This window comes from Aquila chrysaetos, chromosome 21, assembly GCF_900496995.4.
Source record: "Aquila chrysaetos chrysaetos chromosome 21, bAquChr1.4, whole genome shotgun sequence".
Classification (NCBI taxonomy): Eukaryota; Metazoa; Chordata; class Aves; order Accipitriformes; family Accipitridae; genus Aquila; species Aquila chrysaetos.
Window position 1 is genome coordinate 24,604,190 of NC_044024.1, and position 20,131 is coordinate 24,624,320.

General features: G+C 60.1%; 2 protein-coding genes across 4 annotated transcripts; both read left to right on the forward strand.

The window, feature by feature from the left end:
- The first annotated feature begins 1,213 nt into the window (after nt 1-1,213).
- LOC115333593 (protein eva-1 homolog C-like) lies at nt 1,214-11,189 on the forward strand. Its single transcript, XM_029996725.2, has 8 exons — nt 1,214-1,744; nt 4,719-4,918; nt 7,869-7,992; nt 8,193-8,345; nt 8,511-8,654; nt 8,814-8,885; nt 9,260-9,349; nt 10,043-11,189. Exons 1-8 carry the CDS (start codon nt 1,663-1,665, stop codon nt 10,426-10,428), a joined length of 1,251 nt encoding a protein of 416 aa, XP_029852585.1. The 5' UTR covers nt 1,214-1,662; the 3' UTR covers nt 10,429-11,189.
- Nucleotides 10,533-20,096, forward strand: CCNB3 (cyclin B3). 3 transcript variants are annotated; one of them, XM_029996726.2, is made up of 13 exons: nt 10,533-10,613; nt 12,434-15,287; nt 15,903-16,021; nt 16,091-16,186; nt 16,381-16,499; nt 17,027-17,108; nt 17,457-17,555; nt 17,726-17,818; nt 18,094-18,231; nt 18,696-18,851; nt 19,139-19,288; nt 19,477-19,607; nt 19,759-20,096. In XM_029996726.2, the coding sequence occupies exons 3-13, from the start codon at nt 15,929-15,931 to the stop codon at nt 19,829-19,831; spliced, it is 1,230 nt and encodes a 409-aa protein (XP_029852586.1). In that variant the 5' UTR covers nt 10,533-10,613; nt 12,434-15,287; nt 15,903-15,928; the 3' UTR covers nt 19,832-20,096. The 3 variants fall into 3 exon arrangements, with proteins under 3 accessions (XP_029852586.1, XP_029852587.1, XP_040975147.1); XM_029996727.2 differs by having other exon boundaries at nt 16,103-16,186; XM_041119213.1 differs by lacking the exon at nt 12,434-15,287 and having other exon boundaries at nt 10,536-10,613.
- The last annotated feature ends 35 nt before the right edge of the window (nt 20,097-20,131 follow it).

Sequence of the window (20,131 nt, forward strand, 5' to 3'; positions counted from 1 at the left end):
TGTCGGGGTGCAGCGGGGAACCCCAGAGCGCCACTGGCAGCAGCCTAGCCAGGGCAGTGCGTGGCGGGGTGATGGGAAGGGATGTCTCCAGAGCTGACCTCCGGCAGGGCCCCCCCGTTCCTGGAATTTGGGCTGTTTCGCCGGAAGGATGACCAGCTTGCTTTCCTCCCCAGGATGGGAGGGAAACGTTTGCCGTCAGATCGTCCTGGCTGCCATCCCAGTGGAAACGGCTTCCCAGCACCCACGGGCTTAACTCCTCGCTTGGGCAAGTCCCATCTCGCACCTTGGGACCCCACAGCTGGTACCGAGCTTTGCACAAAATGGGGATCCTGATTGCTTGACTCAGCCCCGCCCCCAGCTTGGGTAAGCTCAGACTTTCCTAAAAATAATCAAACCCTGATAAGAAAGCATCCACCCCAAGACAATTAGGCTGAGAAATGATTTTCCAGGCTCCCAGAGGAGTCTTCCCAAGGCAGATGTTTCTCCTGGGTCCTGCTGCACAGTCCAGAGCAGTGCTTACACTGGCAGCTGCATGGGAGGGGCTGGGGGGGCATTTTTTTTCTTTCTGCCCCATCAAAGCTTTTAGACAACTTGAAACTCCGCCTGATGGGACAAGAACCTTTGCCTGATGTTCTCATAAGCAAAAGGGATGAATTAATGGCGTCACAAGTGCCAAGCGAGGCCTTGGCAGCACCCTCACCATGAGCTTGGTGCCCTTCTTGCTCCCCCCACCCAGCTCCCACTGCAGACCCCTGGGTGATGTGTGCCAGTCCCTGCTGCCGCCCCGGCCCCCCCTATTGCCGTCCCTGCCTGAGTGATGCTGAGCCTGCAGGGTGCTGCGCCGGCTCCTGGCACGGCTGGCTGCTGCCTTCTGTGCTGACCTCAGCCTGGGGACAGAGCGAGCAGTTCCTGCCCGTTGCCTTTCCCTCTCCCTCTGAGCTGTCAGCTGAAGCAGCGGGCAGGGATTTAACTCCTGCGAGGCGGAGGGCATGGGGATGGCACGGTGCCCTCCTCGCAACATGTCGCAGTGCCCAATATCTGGCCCTGCGGAGGCTGTGGGGGTAGAAGGGCGGCAGCAAAGAGGTCCCTGCCCGCGGTGTTTGATGCAGGGAGGGCGTTTGCCTTTTCTGCAGGAACAGCCGCCTTGGGAGGCAGCGCAGGCAGCCCTTCCGTTCCTCCTCAAATGGTGAATGGCCGGACATTTGCTGAGATGAAGATTACAGCACACGTGTATCCGGATTTCTGCCTCACCGTGTCCGTGAGAAAGCAGGGGGCACATTGGAAACCTCGCCAAGCCCCGTCCCTCTGTTCGGGGGGAATGGAGGTGGGAGGGAAGGGGCTGCCGGTTTCTCCGCCAGCGACAGCAATGCCAAGGCACGGCACCCGCTCACCCGCCATGGAGCGCCTTTGAAAACATGTCCCTCCCTCCCCGTGGGAGGTGTCCCTGCGCTGAGAGTGTCCCAGCTGTCCAGAGCAGCCCCTTGCCCTGGGCAGCAGACAAAGAGCGGGTACACAGGCACCCCCCCGGCCCCAGTGCTTTGGCAGTGCAGAGAAGCGAGCCATTGTCCCCGCGCACTGCCAGCCCCGGCGCCAGCTGCCACCGAGGACCGGACCAGCGGAGGCTGCCTGGTGGGACACAGCAGAGCCAGCAGCGGTTGTGCTATGGCCGGGCCGGTGGGGCCAGCAGCAGCCCTGGTCCTCCTCTGCCTGGCCGTGAGGCTGGAGGCCAGCCCGGAGCTCTCCGGTGAGTCGGGGCGCAGGCAGGGCGATGAGGGATGCTGGGGACTGCGCCGGTGTGACGGGAGGGCGAAGCGACAACTGGGTTGGCAGGGTAGGGACAAGTAAGGCACAAACCAGTACAGGCCAGAGGGAGTTTGCCAAAAACCCTGGGGTTTTTTTATCCCCATGGCAGGGCTGGGATCTGCAAATACCCCACGAGGGAGCTGCTCCCCCCACTGCTGCTGCGCTCCCTTGCACAGTTTGGAGGCAGAAATGCAAAAACCCAAATCTTAAGACAGTCCCCAAGCTTTCCTGAGACCCCCCCTGGCCACGATGCTCATGCCTTCGGTGCTGAGTGGTATGTGGAGCTGAAGGCTCCTGGAGCACCCAGGGCTCCCCTGCAAGCCTTTGTTGCTCTGAGAAGGTGAGGCAAGAGAAGGGCTGAAGCTTTACTCAGACCCCAGCCAGAGCCACCCATGAGTTGGGGGGCTGCAGGGTGCACTGCCACAAGGTACAGCAAGGGCCAGATCCTCTCGCCGGGAGCAGCGCCAGTAAGCCTTATAGATGTAGCCGAGGCAGAAATTTGGGATCCCTTGTGCCCCAGCACTTGGGACAGTCAGGACGGGTGCAGGCAGACTGGGTGCCTGGGGGCTGCCATTCCTCTGAGGAATCTTCTAGAAACAGCCACACACACCTTCCACTCTGCTCTGCCGGGCCCGGGCAGCGCGAGAGCGCAGCACAATGCCACGGAGCACAGCAGGGCGGAGAGGATGTGATTTCATCTGGGCAGAGCTAACTGCACAACCACACGATCAGGGACTGAGTCAGCGGCACAGGCAGGCAACCAGAATCACTCACAAAATCTGCCTGCAGCCTCCTTGCCATGGTTTCACCCACCCCCCACCCCCCCATTTTCACAATTGCTCACTGCCCCAAAATGGTGTGATAGAGAAACTTCTGTCCCTGTGGCACTGTTTGAGCCTCAGTTTTAAAATACAAACTGCCAGTACCGCCAGCCAGCACGGCAGCAGAGGAGGGTGCCGGCTGCAAGGCAGGCTGGATTTGGGGAAACCCATTTCTTCCCCTATTCCTCCCCCTCGTCTCCCACCATCCCCAGGATTTGGCTCAGCCATCTGTGTCCAGGGCTGGCCTGGCAGCAGGGGTTTTGGGCAGCCCCACCGCCAGCCTTCTCAGGGATGGACAGGCAGGTTTGGAGGTGGTGCTAGGCAGAAGTCAAGCGCCGGGCAGCTCTGGAGCCTGCACAAGAGCCTGGCTGGTGCCACAGGCGTGGAGCTGCTGCAGGGGATGCAGAGGAAGGAGATGGGGGCCTGTAGCCTGGGCAGGGTCCCATGCCCCTCACAGTCCCCAGTGTCCGGTGATATGGGGCAACCAGAGGAGAGGGGCAAGATGGGGCTTGTCCTGCCCCCGCCTCTTTGTTGGCACCGCACCCCAAAGGGCTGATCCAGCTCTGTGCCCTGCAAGGAGCGTCTTTGCATCTCCAATCTGGCTAAAACAGCTTGCCTGCTCCCATCCACCCTCCTATGCCTCTCCTTTCCTCTCTCCTCCAGCACGCAGAGGAGTGAGCAAGGTCTCACTTGCACAAGGCTTTGGCCCTCCCACTCACTCATCGTTGCAAGGAGAAATGCCAGCAGCTGCCTGTGTCCAAGGGAAAGATTAACTCCGAGCGGGAGCAGCTCCCAGCCATGTCTGCTGACATCTCCTGGGGAGGGATGCTGGCCACGGATGCCAAAGGGCTAGTGGCAGGAGGGAAGGTGAAAGGGGCCCTTTGTGCAGCTGAGCCTGGCAACAGTTTGCGGGGGGACAGGGGCAGAAGCACAGGGCTAGGAGCCAGAATTCCCACCTTCTTGTATTGGTTTGGGGGAGTTTGACAGCCTACGGACTGGGGGACAGGGTGCGTGTCCTGCTCTGGACCCCAGCAGTGGGCTGGGGCTGGAGTGCGAGTCCTTCCAAGGACCCCACAGCTGGGCATGTGGTCTGCGACCCACCCAGCAGCCCAGGGTCCTGCCTGGCAGGTACTGGGTTGCCCTGTCCCCACCTCCCAGCCTCAAAATGATGCTTCCCCCTTGCTTTTGTTTTATTCAAAAGCCTGATGCAAACTGCTCTAGGGCCCTACGCATCATTTTTTGTCAGCTTTTCCGGTTTCCTCAGCCTCCTCCAGCAACTGGTGCCTGCTCAGAGCACCCCTGGCAGCTTGCAAAGCTTCTATTAAAACAGCTTCCTCGCTCACCCAGCACAGCTGATACCAGCCAGAGCTGATAGCTGCCTGTTAAACCCTCTTAAAGGCTGGGCAGGACAGCCCCACCTTACTGTTCCTTGTAGGGAAAACAACAGGGTAAGTAGTTTGGGACACAAACTAGGCAGGATTAAAAGACAGAAATGCCCCATGCTGGGAATTCAGGGAGAGACAAGTCAGTGCCTGTTGGAACAGCAGAGAGACCTGGGGTTAGCTGCACTCAGTGATGACTTTGTGGCTCACACCCATCCATACCAACCCAGCTAACTGCAGGAGCTCGCAGCAGCCGCTGGACCCTTCTCTCCTCCAGCTCATGGCTCAGCATCATGTGACAGAAAGCATCCTCTTCTCCCTGATTCCAGTGATCATCTCTGGCTCATCCTTACTCTCTCATCCCCATGTCTCCATAACATGCCTGATTTTCTCTGAACCCTTTACTACTCCTCATGGGATTCTTCCATACATGTTTTTTCTGACCTGTTGTCCTGCCTCCAGTTTTCACTTCCCTTTGCTAACGAGCTTGGCTACTCCATGCTGCTTTCCAGCCTCTTGGCTGCAATGTTGGGTATAAGATTCGCTGCAAGCCCACCTTCTCTGCTGCAGCCCCGCTCTGGTCCTGTTTGCCCCATAAGTGCCCCAGCCCAGGACGTCCTCACTGCCACCAGCTGTCAGGAGCTGAAGCACTGCCACTGCCAAGGCCCCGTTGTCTCCTCCAGCGAACACTGCCCATGCTCTCCCCTTCCAGGGTACCTGCGCAAGGTGCTGAGGAACCACACCGCCCACACCTGTGACGGGGAGCAGCTCCTCATCGTCTGCCCTCGCAAGACCACCATCAGCATCCTCGGCGCCTTCTATGGACGTCGTGTACCCAGTCCCAACCTCTGCCCCAGCCCTGGCAATGCCTCCCAGGAGAGCACCGAGTGCACATCCGCCACCGCCCACCTGGTAAGGGCAGGGGGTCCCAAGGGACCAGGCTGCACGTCCCTCCTTCCCCAGGTCACTGGGCTGGCTGCTTGGCCTGGGTGGCTGCAGGCAGCGCAGCCTCCCTGTGCCCCGAGGGAGGCTGCTGCTATCGGCATGGGGATTCACTCTTGGGGTCCTTTTCCCAGAGCATTTTTGGGAGATAAGGGTGGACGAGACCTTCTGCAGTGGGTCCCAGGGTGGGGCAGCCCTGCCAGAGGAGCCTGGCAGGAGGCACTGCTGCATCCTGAGCTGGCTTGTGGAGTAATCCCGCAGGACACAGCAGGCTCTGCGGAGAAAGCTCCAGCAGCTGGGTGCAGCAGCCAGGGTGCCAGGCTGGGGAAGCGGGACAGGGGCCCACAAGGAATGCTGCGCTCAGCTCTACGGGTGCATCCCCTGGGGTTAGCACAAAGCTTGGCTCTTCCCCAGCCAGGAGAAGCACCCATCCGTGCTCGCAGCTTCTAAGAAGCAGATTAATGACGCAGGCCCAAAGGAGGGTCTGTTGATCACAGTAGCCAGCACAGGGAGATGGGAGGAAGGCAGGGGCTGGTGTAAGGGAAGAGACCTCTCCAAAGCTGATGCCTGGCTGGAGGAAGTGCTTGCCAGGCTGCTCCAAAAGCCCCACAGCCTGCTCTGTGCTGCGGCTGTGCTTGATTCCTCTTTGTGTTTGGGGGAAAACCCTCTGCCCGGTGAGGACATCAGCCCTCCACTGGCGCCACAAATGAGACATCATGAGCAGCTTGAGGAATGGGGCAGAGGAGCTGGGAGGGATGTCATCCCCTGGCATCCTGCAGCTTTACCCTGATTTCTGGCTCTCCACGCTGGCACGGCTGGCCTCAGCATCCATGGCCTTGGGATGCCTTGGACCAGATCAGCTGTTGCAGCTGGCAGCAGTCTTGTCCAGGCATCATAGCAGTCACCTTGGAGGAAGCAAGAAGAGCAATGATGCTCATTCTGCAAAGCCTCAAGTACATGTCCTTTGCCCGCCAAATTCCTCCAGTTCTCAGCAACTTCAACCTTGCTGAACGCTGCAGCCCGGTCTCCCAGGGGTTGCGCTCACCCATGAGCCCCTCCTCCTGCAGGAGCGCCTGGGGCTGGAGCTGGCCTTGTACTCACAGGAGCCTGGTCGCTGCCTTTTCCAGAGTCCTGCTCAGCTGGGCAATGCTCCTTGGCCCCAGCTGCAAAGCCCTGGTGCAGCTACTCAGCTCTACCCATGGCTGGGGAGATGCCGCACCCACCGGCTGCTGCAGGAGGGTGGGTGAGATGGGCCATGTGCTGTGCAGTGCTGGACATAGCACGCCCGAACCGTACCCACTTCTACCTCCTGGTCACAGGGCTCTGACAAACCCAGGGCAGCTGGGACGCATGGTGGGGGGCTGGCAGGAGGGTCCCTCAATGGGGACAGGGTTTCACATGCTACTCTTCTATTCTTGTTCCAGCTCCTTGCTAGGGCTGGGGCAAAACCGCAGCAAACCCAGCTGCATGCAGCTGCCTGTGGGGAAGGGGAACATGGAGCTGGAGAAGAGGAACAAGAGCTGAGGGGCCAGTTCCCTGCTCTGGGAGCTCGTGAGGCTTTGCTGCTCAGTCCTGCTCCAGCCGCAGATCCCCTCCCGGCATCTCGCATGTCCCAGGAGCTCTGCAAGCGCCGAGCCAGGCCGTGCTGCCGTGGCACCAAGCTGGCCCCGCAAACCACCCTGCAAACACAGGTCAGGGTCCCCAGAGCTTGTGTGTCAAGCGCAGGATGGAGGATACAGCCCAGCACAGACGTTTGGAGACTAAAGGGCAAGTCTGTGAGCAGGATCTGTGCGGCTCAGGTTTGCAGCAAGATGAAGGCACTCCACCCACGGGACCACGATCGCTCGGGGCTGGGTTCCCCGCTGCCTGGAGGCTGCTGTTGGAGGAGAAGGGACGTCTGGGGAGCAGAGAGCAAGGCTGCTGCTGATGTTCAGCTCTGTTTAGGCAAAACCCGAGCAGAGAGATTAATTGCATTTCCTCCTCAAGTTTCACTTCTGGCAGCCAGTGAAGACCAGGAGGAGGCTCAGTCCTGTGCTGGGCTGGAGGGGACAGGGACAGCGGAGGGGAAGGAGAGATGAAAAGGGGCTCCACCCTCTCAGGAGCTGGGATCCCAGGGCCCGAGTCGCAGGGCGATTTCCCAGAAGGGCGGCAGCGAGGGTCGGGAACAAGCGGTGCCCGCCCCCCCCCCGCCCACGCCGGCAGCAGCCTCTGCTCAGTCTGTGGGCTTGCTGCTGCTGGGGCTTGCAGCATGCCCAGGGTCCCAGGGGGATGGTGGGGGCCGGGAGCCGCAGCCCCACGGCCAGCCCACGCCCGGGCCGCCCGGGAGATCTCAGCCGGAGCCGCGGGCCCGGCTCGGCCGCCCGGGGGTTCGGCAGCGTCGCTCCGGGCCGCCGTGGGCTGGGAGGGAGAGCGGGCGGCGGCAGAGGCCAGCCCGGTCCCCAGCGGGGACGCTGCCCGAGCAGCCCGGTGGTGCGAACCCTCGTCCCCATCTTGTGGCCGCGCGTGTGCATTGCAGGGAGCCCTGCTGGCGTGGGCGTGAGTGCACGGAGCCGCGTCGCTGTGCACGCCTGCACAGGTGTTGCAGGGGGCTGGGTTAGCGTGCACGCCTGCACAGGTGTTGCACACGCGTGGTGTGGTGCGGTGCTGGCGTGCGGTGCTGGCATGCGTGCCGGCACAGGTACTGGCAGACGTGTGCTGGCACACAGCTCTCTGTGGGTGCAGGGCAGGAACTTGATTCAGGAACCGACACATGAAGCAGGGTGACTGCGGTGGCGGGGCAGGGGGCATGAGCAGCCATAGGACACTTCTGCGGGGTGAGAGGCCATTTCCCTGAGCCTGGTGATGGCACCGAGGGAAAGGAGATGAGAACAGCCCCAGGACTCCTCACCCATCTTCACATCTGTCCCGCTTTGCTCTCCAGAAGCTGCTGGCTGAGTGCCAGGACCAGCAGTGGTGCCAGTTCTTGGTGCACAGCCAAGTCTTTGGGCCGGACCCGTGCCCCGGGACACACAAGTACCTCATTGCTTCCTACAAGTGCCGGCCAGGTGAGGTGGAGCGGGGTCTGGGCAACACTGTGTGGGCTCTTCCCTGACCTCGGCTGCTCACAAGGGGGCAGAGAGGGGAGCTGAGCTGCTCCTGTATCTCACAGCCTTTGGCAGCTCTCAGAGCCTCAGCTGGGCTAAGGGAGGAGGGGGCTGCGGGTGATTCGGGATGCGTTGGGACACTCTGCGGTGTCACTCCCCAGGGAACCATCGGGTCAAGACAGTGTGTGAGAATGACAAGCTGAGACTGCAGTGCCGACCAAAATCCATCCTGGCCATTTATTCTGCAAATTACGGACGATTCCTGCGGGGCAAACCAGAGTGTGATGCCCTGAACACTGGGGGACCCCATATAGGTACATCAGAAAGGTTCAAGCCAGAAATGGGGCCAGAAGCCATGCAGAGAGCATGGCACAAGTATGACATGGGGCTGTACCTGTGCCCCTTGGCCCCAGCTGGCTGGTGCCCAGTGAGCAGGGCAGGCAGGTCTGCCCGTGGGTCCATGCCCCATGTCTTTGCAGAGTGCTTGGCTCCAGACGCCCTGCGGAGGGTGTCCAAGAAGTGCCACCGCAAGGGGAACTGCACTGTGACTGCTGACCGGGCCACCTTTGGGGACCCGTGCCTCCCTGGCACAAAGAAACAGCTGCGAGTCTCCTACACCTGCGGTGAGAGCCACCCACAGGGCTGGGGGCATGGGTGCCACTGGCTGAGCCTCTGCTATGCCCATGCCGTGCTATGCAGGCAGGGGTGCAGGGCTTCCTGGGGAGGCGGGGGCTGCTGAGGATGAGCAGGGTGGTGATGCTCGGTGTGTACTCTCCTTGCAGTACCCAAGCAGCTGCTGGAGGAGGTGGGCCCTGACACCTCGGACCCCTTCCTGCTCTCGGACTACATGCACGGTAACGTGGTGGGGAGGCTGCACCAAAAGCGGTGCGGCATCATTTCCATGCCTGGGTGAACCACACCTTCCATGGCCTGTCTGTGTCCATGGTACCCACTGCTGGCATGAGCCCTGCAGCTCCTTCCCAGCATCACTGTCCCATGGCTGAAGCCACCCATTGGTCAGTGCCCATGACTGAGGGGCTGGAGATGTGGTCTGCTGGGAGCAGGGGAGAGGAAGACCTGCAGGGGAGCATCCCCATGGGCAGAGAAGCGCTTGTGCAGGAAGGAAGGAGTGTGTTGTGGGGAAGGAGGCAGGCAGGGGCAGGCAGTTGGGCAGCGGAGCACTGGGGAGCACCTTGTGTCTCAGCCCACATCCCCTTGTTCGCTGCAGGTGGCTGGTACAAAGGGCCCAGGTTCTCCAGGCTCCGGGAAGACCGGATGATTTTTACTAGCTCTCTGGCAGCTTTTGCCCACCTTTGGGGTACGTGCCCTCCCCGGCTCTCACGCAGCACCCCAGGGAGTGGGACGGGCTTGGGAGGGTGGCTCAGGTCCCGTGATGGCCCCTGCTCAGCCCGGGGCTCGGCTCAGAGGCAGCCAGACCCCAGACCTCTCTGGAACAGTCAGCAGACCCACAAAGGAGGAGGGCACCAAGTGCCCATGCTGGGTTTGAGGGGGGCCACATAGGGTGGGAACTTGGAGGTTGAAAAAGCCCTGAGGTCCCACAGCATTGGCAGTTGTGGTGCTGCTGCAGTCCTGCTCACGGATCTTTCTTCTCCAACTGGCTGCATTACCCACTGGGTCTCCTTCCTTCCTGCCCTGTCTGCAGGGGCACTAATGGAGAGCACCTCTCTGCGGGCAAAAATTTCCCTTGCCAGAGGAAATTACTCGTTTAAATCCCTGGCGAGATGATTCCTCCCCCTGTGCTGCCTACCCCACATTCCAGTGGGGATTTCCTATGGGGAAAGGGGCATTTTGGGACACTGGTGGGTGCTGATGAGGCTCTGGGTGACAGTCCCACGAACACTGGGGCAGGGTCTGTCCTAGGTGCTGAGGGCATCCCTGCTACCTTCTCTTTCCTCCCATATGCCCGGCAGAGGGGGTTTTCCAGGCACTGCTACCCTGCAGGCTGCAGAGGCGATTTGTACCCTGGTGTCTCTCTGCTCCTCGCCCCCAGGTGTCCCAGAGAAAGTTGGCCTCTACTTTCTTTGTGGGGTCTCAGGAGGCCTCATGGTTCTGCTGTGCATCATCAGCCCCAAAACAACTTTCCTCCAGGAGGTGGGGGAGGCTCTCAAAGACCCAGAGCTGGGGAGCAGCTCGGAGCTGAGCAGGACCAAGCTGCAGGATGAGCAGGATGAAGACCTTCCTGACGACAGCTCCTCGGACTCCTCCTTCCGCCGCCTCACCCGCACCTACCGGGCCACTGACAGCATCTTCAGCCCTGAGCTGACGGCAGCCATGGAGGGAGCAGTGGAGCACCAGGGCCGTGTCGGGGAGGAGATCTGGATGCCCAAGGAGTCAAGCCCATATGCCATCCACAAGATCAAATCAGCCACCAAGTAAGAACTGGAAGAAAATGGCCAGAAAGCAGCAGGGAGCAGAGGCTAAGTGGGATCTGACATTGGAGATACACAAGAGTTTGGGCTCCTTGGGGCGAGTGGGCATCCTGAGTGGCAGCAGCACCATGGCAGCCCCAGTGTGGCCATCAACCCACCGCTCCACCAGCCTGGAAACCTCTAACCCTGGGGGTAAGATGTGGTCCCTGGGTGTGATGAGGGGCTGCAGGATGGCTCATGGGGCCGCTGGCTCCTTTGCCACAAACACGCTGCTAACCCTAAGCTAACCTCCCCATTCTCGGCTCGCATCGGCTGGCTCTAGTACTTAACCCTGCTCAGCCACACTGAGCCCACCCTGAGCCTTCCCAAGCTGTTTGCGCCTGTTTCTTCTTGGATGCTGGCTTCCACCACTGGTGCTGCAACACCCCCCCAGCACTCAGGCAGCATGCCAGTGGCAGAGATGCAGAAATGGCCAGGATGCGGGGAGGATGCAGGCAGAGCGGGTGGGAGAGCACCACAAGCATCACCCCGCACAGCCCTACCATGCTGCGTGCCTTGCAGCCCTGGTATCCCCAGGGGAGCTGCACCCCGGGTCTGGGGCAGCTGGCAGCTTGGCACAGTGCTGGCTCTCACCTCCCCGTGGGCATTCAGGAGCTCTGTCACCCTGCATTGCTCTGTGCTTTCCTTCATGCTTCCCCCGCTGGCAAGAGAGCCCCGGGGTTAACTTGCTGGGGCTTTTTCCAGTAAATAAATGCAACAGCTCATAGATGCAATGTCCCTCCCTGACCTCTGCCATTAATAGTGAGAAGGGAGGAAAAAGGAAGCGGCAAAGCTCAGCCCTCCCTGTGCAGATCAGCTCCTTGCCTCTTGCTGGTGTTTCTGGCGCTGGGCCATGGGGAGCAACAAGTTGGGCCTGTTTTAGCATGGGAAAGGATAAGGTTTAGCCTGGGGAAGGGAAAGGGGGGCAAAGCAGTCCATGTGGATCCCATGAACGACTCTTCCCTGCCCTTGCTCCTTCTCTTGAGCCTGAGGCTCTCTGTCTGGTAAGCAACCCTGGAGCAAATGTCCCCAGATGCCATGCAGAGGGGCTTCTTGGCAGCCCCACGGTGCCAGGGAGCCAGGCAGGGTCTGGCGGCTGCTCCAGCTGCAAAAGGCAGTGTGGGCTCTGTAGTGCTATGGGAAGGGGCTGGATGGAAGCAGTGACCCAGCTCTTCTCACGATAGGGACGCTCCAGGCACCGATGCTCTTGAGCTAGCACATAGTGGGGTCTATTTTTCTATCCACCACAGTGTAAGAAGTGCCTAGGCTGGGTGCAGCCAGAGTGGGCTGTGGGGGACATCAGTGCACCCTTTAACCCAGCTGCTGGCATTGGTGGTCTGCCAGGGGCCAGGGAGGCACCAGCCCTATCTCTGTGGTCCTGTGGTGGATGCTCTCCTGGTACAGAGCTGAGTGTCATGGCAATGCAGCAGCCTTGCACTCCTGCTCCAATTAGGGGGGCCAAGGACTGGCATCCTGCCTGATTTGGGGGGTTGCTGAGGGATGCCAGAGCCTAAGGAAAGTTTGGGAGGGTCTCACCTCAAACCGGCCCCCAGCATCCTTAGATGCCAGGCAGGACTGAGACCACCGACTTGCCTCCATGCTTGGACAGCTGACACAGCTCCTGCTGCAGACCCACAGCATTCACCTTGCAGGGTCCACTTCTTGTTCGCCCCATCTTTCCTCCAATACCCCCCGATGGCCAGGTGGGATTTTGGCATGTGTGGTGCAAGCCGCAGCCCCTGCAGTGGGGCCAGGCTTCCCAAAAGCCTCCCGAGGAGCACCAGCACGGCAGCGCTGTGGGGACTGGAAAAGCCGGCTTCCCCCTGCCAAGCCTGAGCAGGACGGGCAGATGCAGACCCATCCCAAAGTGGGCAGCTTGCCCAAGCCCCTGCAGAGCCACAGGCAGACTTGGATGGGGGTTTTTGGCTGAGGATCTTATCCCACAGGCTGATGCACCATGTTTCCATCGGCAGTGGGATGTGCCCCAGCTCTGCCTGGTGAGTATGCACCCAACTTGTATTTTTGGCTGGAGTATGTGCTGCCCCAACATGCACAAGGAGAGGCAGACACCTGGATTCCACACTGATGGTGAGTGAACCTCAGGGAGCTCCCAGGCCACGGACGGCAGTGGTGGCACTGGGGGAGCTGGGGCTGGAGAGGACAAGTGGCCAAGGAAGAAACAAGATGGGCTGGAGCTGCAGCAGCCCTGACTGGTTTTGGGGCCTGAAGGTACCTGAGATCTGTGGGACCCAGGTTTAAACCCCTGCCAGCCCTGCAAGCACCCCTCACCCATGCCACACCCCAAATCTGTTCTGCTGCTCCTGGCTGTCAACAGCCCCAGTTCTTTCTGCTAGAGATGTGGCAGAGCTGCCTGTACACGGCCCAAGCTGCCCCACCTGTCAGCAAGGAGAAAGGACTGATCCTGCCCGCATGGCCCCTGGGCAGCAGGTTTAAGTCCCCTCAGATGCTGGCACCGGGATGTTTCCCTAGCAAGGGGATTCATCAGCTCCACCAGCAACAGTGGCACATGGGTGTGGGATTATCCCAAAGGATTTCCTTGGGTTAAACTTAGGGATCTGGAAGGTTTTGCTGGGAATGTGCCAGCTGGGGGAAGCTCTCCTCTGCTGCAGCGCTGAGCTCTGCTGAGCTTACCTTGACTAGCGGGGGGGGGGCCGGTCCTTTAAGCCTGAAGCTTGGTGCAGTGCCAAAAGCCCCCAAGAGCTGGAGAGGGGAAGGGACCTCTGCACAACAGGTGGCACATGTGCCACCTGCCATCCCAGGCCCCAAGGGAATGGGGATCAGGTCAGAGCATTCCCAAAGCCTCTGGGATGACAGGAGCAACTCAGATGGTGTGCGGGCCCAGTAACAACCACCCCGTACGAGCAGGGCAGCTCCTGCCCTTGGAGCCACCTTTTCCTCCCACCAGCCCAGCTCAGCATTCCCCAGTTGAGTTCAGGTGATGGGCATGGGGTGGGTGCCTCCCACCCTGGGGCTGCAGGCAGGGATTAGTTCTGTCCCCCGACAGCCACTGCCACCCCTGCTCCCCCAGCACTTGTCATGGCCAGCTATGACACAGATGTTACTCAACACCTCCTTCCTCCTTCCAGAAAACAAGACACTGGAGGGGGTGACTGGCTGGGGGCTCCTCACTGCAGAGGTCAACCCCACCTCTTTCTGATCTCAGCTGGGGATGAAAAGCAGAAATCCTCTGAGAGCAAATGAGCCGGTGGAAGAGCCCAGGATGGACCCTCCTGCATCCCCCAAGCCCAGCAGGCAGGAGCAGAGGGCAGGGGAGGAGGCAAGAGGGACAGACCCCTTCCCCCAGCCATGATGCAAGGGCTTCTTGGGGCAAAAGGCTTTCTCCCTGGCCAGCATATTAAACAGCACCCACTCATGCCCCGTTTGAGGCTGTGTCTGCAGCAGCAGGTTGTAGCCCTCAGAGCTCAACCAACAGGGATGAACTGGTGGCTGCTGGTGCCATCCCTGCCTGGCTGGGCGTGACGGATGTGCTCGACCCCTTAACCACACTCGCAGTAGTTTGGTTCAGGGTCCAAAGGAGGTAAAGGCCTGAGCCATAGCCAGGTCAACAACTCCTCTAGTTTCAATCAGTTCTCTGAAAACCCGCAAAGGAGCAGGGTGACACAATGAGCATCAAAGCCTATGAGCTTGGAACACCGATCATGTAATTAACACATGAATAGTGTGTGGCTTTTCCAAGACCCATTTATCAAGGAGCAAAGTTAGTTGTGGGTACAAGGAGTCTCGTGCATACCTTTCCCATCGCATGTAACTTGACTATGAGCCAACCACTTTATCCCATAAATATGGCAGCCTGAGTGAGCCTCCTTTGAGCTCTCCCTGCTAGGCAGCGTGGCTGGTAATCTCCCCTTGAGCTGGTACGCCTCTCAAGGTTGCTCCTCGAGGCAGAGAGACCTTTTACCAACAGCAGATCTTTGGTGAGCGACCGACATCACACATAACCTTCTAGCATGGTAACTCTTGATTTGTGCCTTGGTAACTTTTGACTCTGCCTTGGTCCTTTTGAATCATTGTTCAAATAACTGCGCAGCACAGCAACAGAGCGAACTTTGCCATCAAACTTTGTTAAATTGTGCTTTTATGACATCACGTTAAAACCCCTTTAAGCAATCTAAATCTTCCATTCGTGACACCAGGTCACAGGAGCTGCTTGGCCAGCCCAGGGTACACCCTGCCCCCCAAACCAAAGACCCCCCAACCCGGTGAGAAAGGGCAGCCCCAGTGTCGGGGGGGGGGGGGGGGCACAGGGGGTGACCCACTGCCCTGGCTGCGGGCAGAGGAAGCAGGCAGCAGGCCGGGGCCAAGGCCCCTGCGGGGGCGCTAGGCCCAGAGGCCTGTGGACGTCGCTCCATCCCCCCCATGAAGGGCGGGAGAGCCGGGGCTGCTCCCCCGGAGCTCCGGGTCCCACCAGGCCATGGTAGGGGGTGGCGGAGGAGTGGCCGCTCCTCTACCGGCACCATGCCTTGCCTGCTGGCTGCCATGACACCCTCCCCAGCGGCCCCAGCGAGACGGATTTAAACGGCAATCCGTCACACCAATCACCACCCGCCTCGGCCGGCCAGCCCGCCCCGCCCCCGCTGCAAGTTCGCTCTTCTATTGGTCGCCGGGGCTGAATTTTAAACCTTGCCGCCCTGCCCCTTAGAAACCGCATCTCTACCCGCTCGCCGATTGGCCGCCGCCTGGCACCGCCCCGCGCCCTGATTGGGCGACGCTCGGCCAGTGCTGGCCGGCCGCTGCCGAACTGCTACTTTCAAAAGAGCCGGGGCCGGCTGCGGGGCGGCGGCGCAGGTGAGTAGGGGGCTCCGGCTCCTCCGGGGCTCGCACTTGGGGGGGCGGCTGCTGAGTGGGGGCCTCCTGAATGCTTTGCCCTTCCCTCCCCCGAGGGTGACGATTCCCTGCTCCCCACCCGTATGCCCGTTCCCCAGTGCCTAGGGGGCTGGCAGGGGTGGAGACCCCTGTCGCGGGAGGTCCCACTCCCCTGGGGTGCCGAGGTACCCCTGAGCCTACTTTCCACACCGGGTGTTGTGGCGGTGGGGGAGGAGTAAGGGAGTGGGAGCCCTTACATCCTTCTCTGGGATGCAGGGAGCTGGAAACTGCCCCTCTCCCCCCTCCCCCGCCCCTGCTCCTAGCAGGGCCCTTTTGGTGGGGATCGTGGGGCTCCATGTCCCCCCTTTCCCCTGGGAAGAGCACGCCAGCCCTTCCCCACGCTCCTAGCCAGACCTGCACCCTCCCTGGCGTTGTCTCAGGCCACCATGCGCCTGCCGTGCTCAGGGAGGGGCTTGGAGTCCGTCCCTGCTGCAGTACCCCCCAGGAGGGAGGAGTGCCCCATGGTTCTGCTCCTAGCCCTTGAGGGTGTCTCTGGGGGCAGGCAGCTGCCTGCATCAAGCCCTGCTCTGCTCCCAGCTTGCTTGTAGAGGCAGAGGGAGAAGATGCCGTTGCCACGCAACGCCAAGATGCTGAGCACCAAGCAGTCCCGAGCGGGCAAGGTGGGCCCTGCTGCAGCAAATCCCAACCCTGAGAAGGTGAGTCCCAAGCCAGGCAAGGGGTGTGGGGGGCTCCTGTGAGGCAGCTGGCCCCCCATCTTCAAACAGCCTCTATTGCAGGAGGAGAGCTGTCAGGCCAAGAGATCTCCATCCTCACCCCAGGGTGGGCCCAAGAAGAGGTCGGCGTTTGGCGACATTACCAATGTGAGTGCTGCTGTGGGTGCAGGGGCTTTGGTGCCCCCTGTGAGTCCCCCATGGGAGTGGGGCTGGGTATCCCCTCCAGCACACAGAGTGGGGGGTGTCCCATGCCCTGTCAGCAGGATGACAGGTCTCCCTGCAGGGCACACCTTGCTTCCCTCTGTGTACCCCTCTGTATATCCCCATTCTCACCCAAACAGGCTCACAAGAACCAGGTGGTGGCAGGGAAGAAGGAGGCTGTGAAAGTGGCACCACACAAGGCACAGAGGGCCCATGCTGCACTGGGGGTTGCCAAGAACAACGAGATCAACCTGAAAAAGTGAGTAGCCAGGGGAGATGGAGATGGGGACAGGTGCTGGGGCAGGGGGGATGCTGCAGGGCCAGCACCTGCAAACCTGTCCCATGGGGAAGAACTAGCAGTGGTGGGGGCTTCCTTTGGCCAATGGAACCAGATGGGGAGGGCAGACAGTAGATAACAAGGCCCCAGGTTGCGCCATGGGAGGTTTGGATTGGATATTAGGAAAAGTATGTTCACTGAAAGGGTTGTCAAGCATTGGAACAGGCTGCCCAGGGAAGTGGTTGAGTCACCATCCCTGGAGGTATTTAGAAGACGTGTAGACAGGGTGCTTAGGGACATGGTTTAGTGGTGGACTTGCTTGGCAGTGTTAGGTTTATGGTTGGACTTGATCTTAAAGCTCTTTTCCAACCTAAATGATTCTGAGAGTCTCTATGGGGATATTTTAGTGGTTGTTTAGCACTTCCTGAAGCAGCAAGGGGCTCTGGAGAACCCATTTCAGACAGATGTGGCCTCCTCCCAGCAATGATTTATGCTCTTGTCCTGTCCAGGTCAATGAAGAAAACTCCCACGACAGAGGCTCCTACAGAGTCCAAGGAGGATCCTGTGCCGGAGGAGCTGGTGCCTGCACAGGTACTAAAGCCCTCCAAGGAGAGGACAGGGACCCTGGACTGCAGCCTGGCCCCCAGTCTCATCCTGATGGTCTATGGCTGCCACTGGTGATACCGGAGCACCAGGCAGTGCTTTGGACCTCAGAGATACTTGGGCCAGTGTGATGGGAAGCTGGGGAGGGGGGTAAACCCCTCCCACCTTCTTCCTTCAAAAGATCTCCCATGGGCAAGAGTGGGGGTGGGGGCTGCATGGTGATGGGGGCAGATGGGGAAGGGCGTACAGAGGTGCAGCAGCCTTGCCCTGAAGGGGTGACCAGCACCCACAGAGATCAGAGCCTCCCCCTTACAGCTGCCTCCTTCATCCCACCAGCTGCCAGCTGTGGAGGACATAGACAAGGAGCAGCTGGGTGACCCCTATGCCAGTGCAGAGTATGCCAAGGAGATCTTTGAATACATGCGGGAAAGAGAGGTGGGTGATGCCTGGCCAGGGGGTGGCAGCCCTGTCTGGGCCCTGTGTGGACAGGGCCACCTGCTTGCCCAGAGGTTCTGAGCTCCTGGCAGGGGCCTGCATGGGGCGGGAGGGGGCTTGTTTGAGGGTGGTGGTGTCTGGTGAGTCCCTGACAGCTGGTACCTTGGCAGGAAAAATTCATGCTCCCTGACTACATGGCAAAGCAGCCAGACATCAGTGGGGACATGCGTGCCATCCTGGTGGACTGGATGGTGGAGGTACAGGTACGTGGGCATGGGGAGGGGGGCATGGCCTTCTGCAGAGCAGCCCCCGCTCTGCCTTTGGTGTGTGGGACCTCAGTACACCGGTAGAGGCTCTTGTGAGTGTCCCCAGTGCAGAGCTGAACTTCACCCTTCCCAGGCTGGGGATGAGCCTGCATCCCTCCCTCCGAACCTAGACCCATGGGCACCTCTGGCCCCTGTGAGGGAAGCTGGGGTGGCCAGGCAGAACGAGCTTCTGCCTGACACCCCCTCCTGTCCCCCTGCCCACATCCTTGCAGGAGAACTTTGAGCTGAACCATGAGACTCTGTACCTGGCTGTGAAGCTGGTGGACCACTACCTGGTGGAGGTGGTGAGCATGAGGGACAAGCTGCAGCTCATCGGCTCCACCGCCATCCTCATCGCCTCCAAATTTGAGGTGACTCCTTGTGCGTTGTCTTGGGGTGCTGAGGCAGAGGGGGGCTGTGCCTCTCTGGTCCCCATGGGTTATTGGAGAAGGCCAGGTCCACACGGTGCCAGACCACTGCCCTGAGAGCTGCTGGGGTGGCATGTCTGTCCTCATGTTACTCCTTCTTATCCCAAGGGCTGCAAATGCAGTCATGGTGGGCTGGATCCTGTCTCCTGGTGTCGCTGAAGACCTGGCTCCTCACTGGTCTGCAGACACCACCAGGACAGCTGAGTTCACCTCGTGCAAGCAAGGCTTGGAATTAGGGCTAAGGGCTGGGGCAGTATAGACAACACACAAGCCCCACTGGATATTGTAACAGTCCTTTCAAGGTCTGGTAGGGCATGAGCCCTTACAGGGCCCGCAGACTGATAGGATTTCCTGAGTGTTGTCAGGATGAGCCCCTGCTAGGGTGCTGAGCAGTTGTGCCCTGGCAGGAGCGGTGCCCACCATGCGTGGATGACTTCCTCTACATCTGCGATGACGCCTACAAGCGGGAAGAGCTCATTGCTATGGAGATGAGCATCCTCAGCACCCTCAAGTTTGACATCAACATTCCCATCCCCTACCGGTTCCTGCGACGCTTTGCCAAGGTGGGTGCAGCAGGAGGGTGGGCTGGTGTCAAGGTACCTCCAAGCAGCCCTTGTGTTGGCTCCCTGGGGCGGTGATGTGAATCCCCAGGGCCCTGGACTCCCAGCTGGCAGCAAGGAGGGCTTAGCCAGGACTCCCCCAACAGGGTTGAGGGGTGAGGATGCTGGTCTGTGACAGGCTGGGGCTGTGGGATCTGTGTCTTGTGCCCCAGGGGCAGCACTAGATACTAGGTTGGAGGGGAGCAGTGTTTCTCAAAAGGCTAAGCCTTTCCCTGCCTGCCTGGCTGTAGTGTGCCCGTGCCACCATGGAGACACTGACGCTCGCCCGCTTCCTCTGTGAGATGACCCTGCAGGAGTATGACTACGCCCGGGAGAGCCCCTCGAAGCTGGCTGCCAGCTGCCTGCTGCTGGCACTCACCATGAAGAACCTTGGTGGCTGGGTAAGCACCTGCCCAACCTGCTGTCCCTGCTGAGGTACCCTGGGAGGCACCATGGGGGTGCAGGAGTGGATCAGCTGGTGTGCAGGGGTGATGCACTGAGGTTATGCCCAGATTTGGGGGGCTGGAGAGGGAAGATGATGGCTGTACCATCACTGAAGACCCAGCTCAGCCCCGTTGTCCCTTTGCAGACCCCCACGCTGGAGTACTACAGTGGGTACCGCTCCCAGGACCTGCATCCCCTGGTGAAGAGGCTGAATTTCCTGCTCACATACCAGCCCCATGACAAGCTGAAGGCTGTGCGCACCAAGTACTCGCACAGGTGAGCATCACAGGGCTCTGCCTCATGCCTGTCCCCTCCACGGAGGGTGGCACTACCCGCACATACCCTTGGGTGCTGCAGAGAGCTGGGGGCCCTGGTGGATGGGTGTCAGGGCTGTGGCTGAGCTCTAAGCCAATGTGGTTCCTTTCAGGGTCTTCTTTGAGGTTGCCAAAGTCACCCCCATGGACATGCTCAAGCTGGAGGAGATACTGAAGAGCTGCTAGCCCTGTATCTGTAAATAGCCTGTAAATAGTTGGGTGTTCTCTGGCAGGGGAGCACTATGTACATAAATAATAGCAATTTTAAGTGAAGGGGAGGGGGGGGCGGAAAAAAAGAGTTATGTGTAGCTGTCAATAAAATGCTTTGTCTTACATGCTGGTGGTGGCTGCTGGGACAGGGGTAGGGGATGGTGGTAGAGGTTATGCTGAACCCCTGAGCTGTGGTTCCCCTACTGTGTTGGAGCAAAGGGTGAGAGCAAGAGCCATTTGCATGATTGAGAGCAGGAACCTGAGGGGTGAAGGCTG

Coding starts and splice junctions, on each gene's coding strand:
- LOC115333593 (XM_029996725.2), top strand. CDS start 1,663: ATGGCCGGGCCGGTGGGGCCAGCAGCAGCCCTGGTCCTCCTCTGCCTG. Junction 1,745..4,718: donor GGCCAGCCCGGAGCTCTCCG/GTGAGTCGGGGC, acceptor CTCCCCTTCCAG/GGTACCTGCGCAAGGTGCTG. Junction 8,655..8,813: donor GCGAGTCTCCTACACCTGCG/GTGAGAGCCACC, acceptor CTCTCCTTGCAG/TACCCAAGCAGCTGCTGGAG.
- CCNB3 (XM_029996726.2), top strand. CDS start 15,929: ATGCCGTTGCCACGCAACGCCAAGATGCTGAGCACCAAGCAGTCCCGA. Junction 17,556..17,725: donor AATACATGCGGGAAAGAGAG/GTGGGTGATGCC, acceptor GTACCTTGGCAG/GAAAAATTCATGCTCCCTGA. Junction 19,289..19,476: donor TGAAGAACCTTGGTGGCTGG/GTAAGCACCTGC, acceptor GTCCCTTTGCAG/ACCCCCACGCTGGAGTACTA.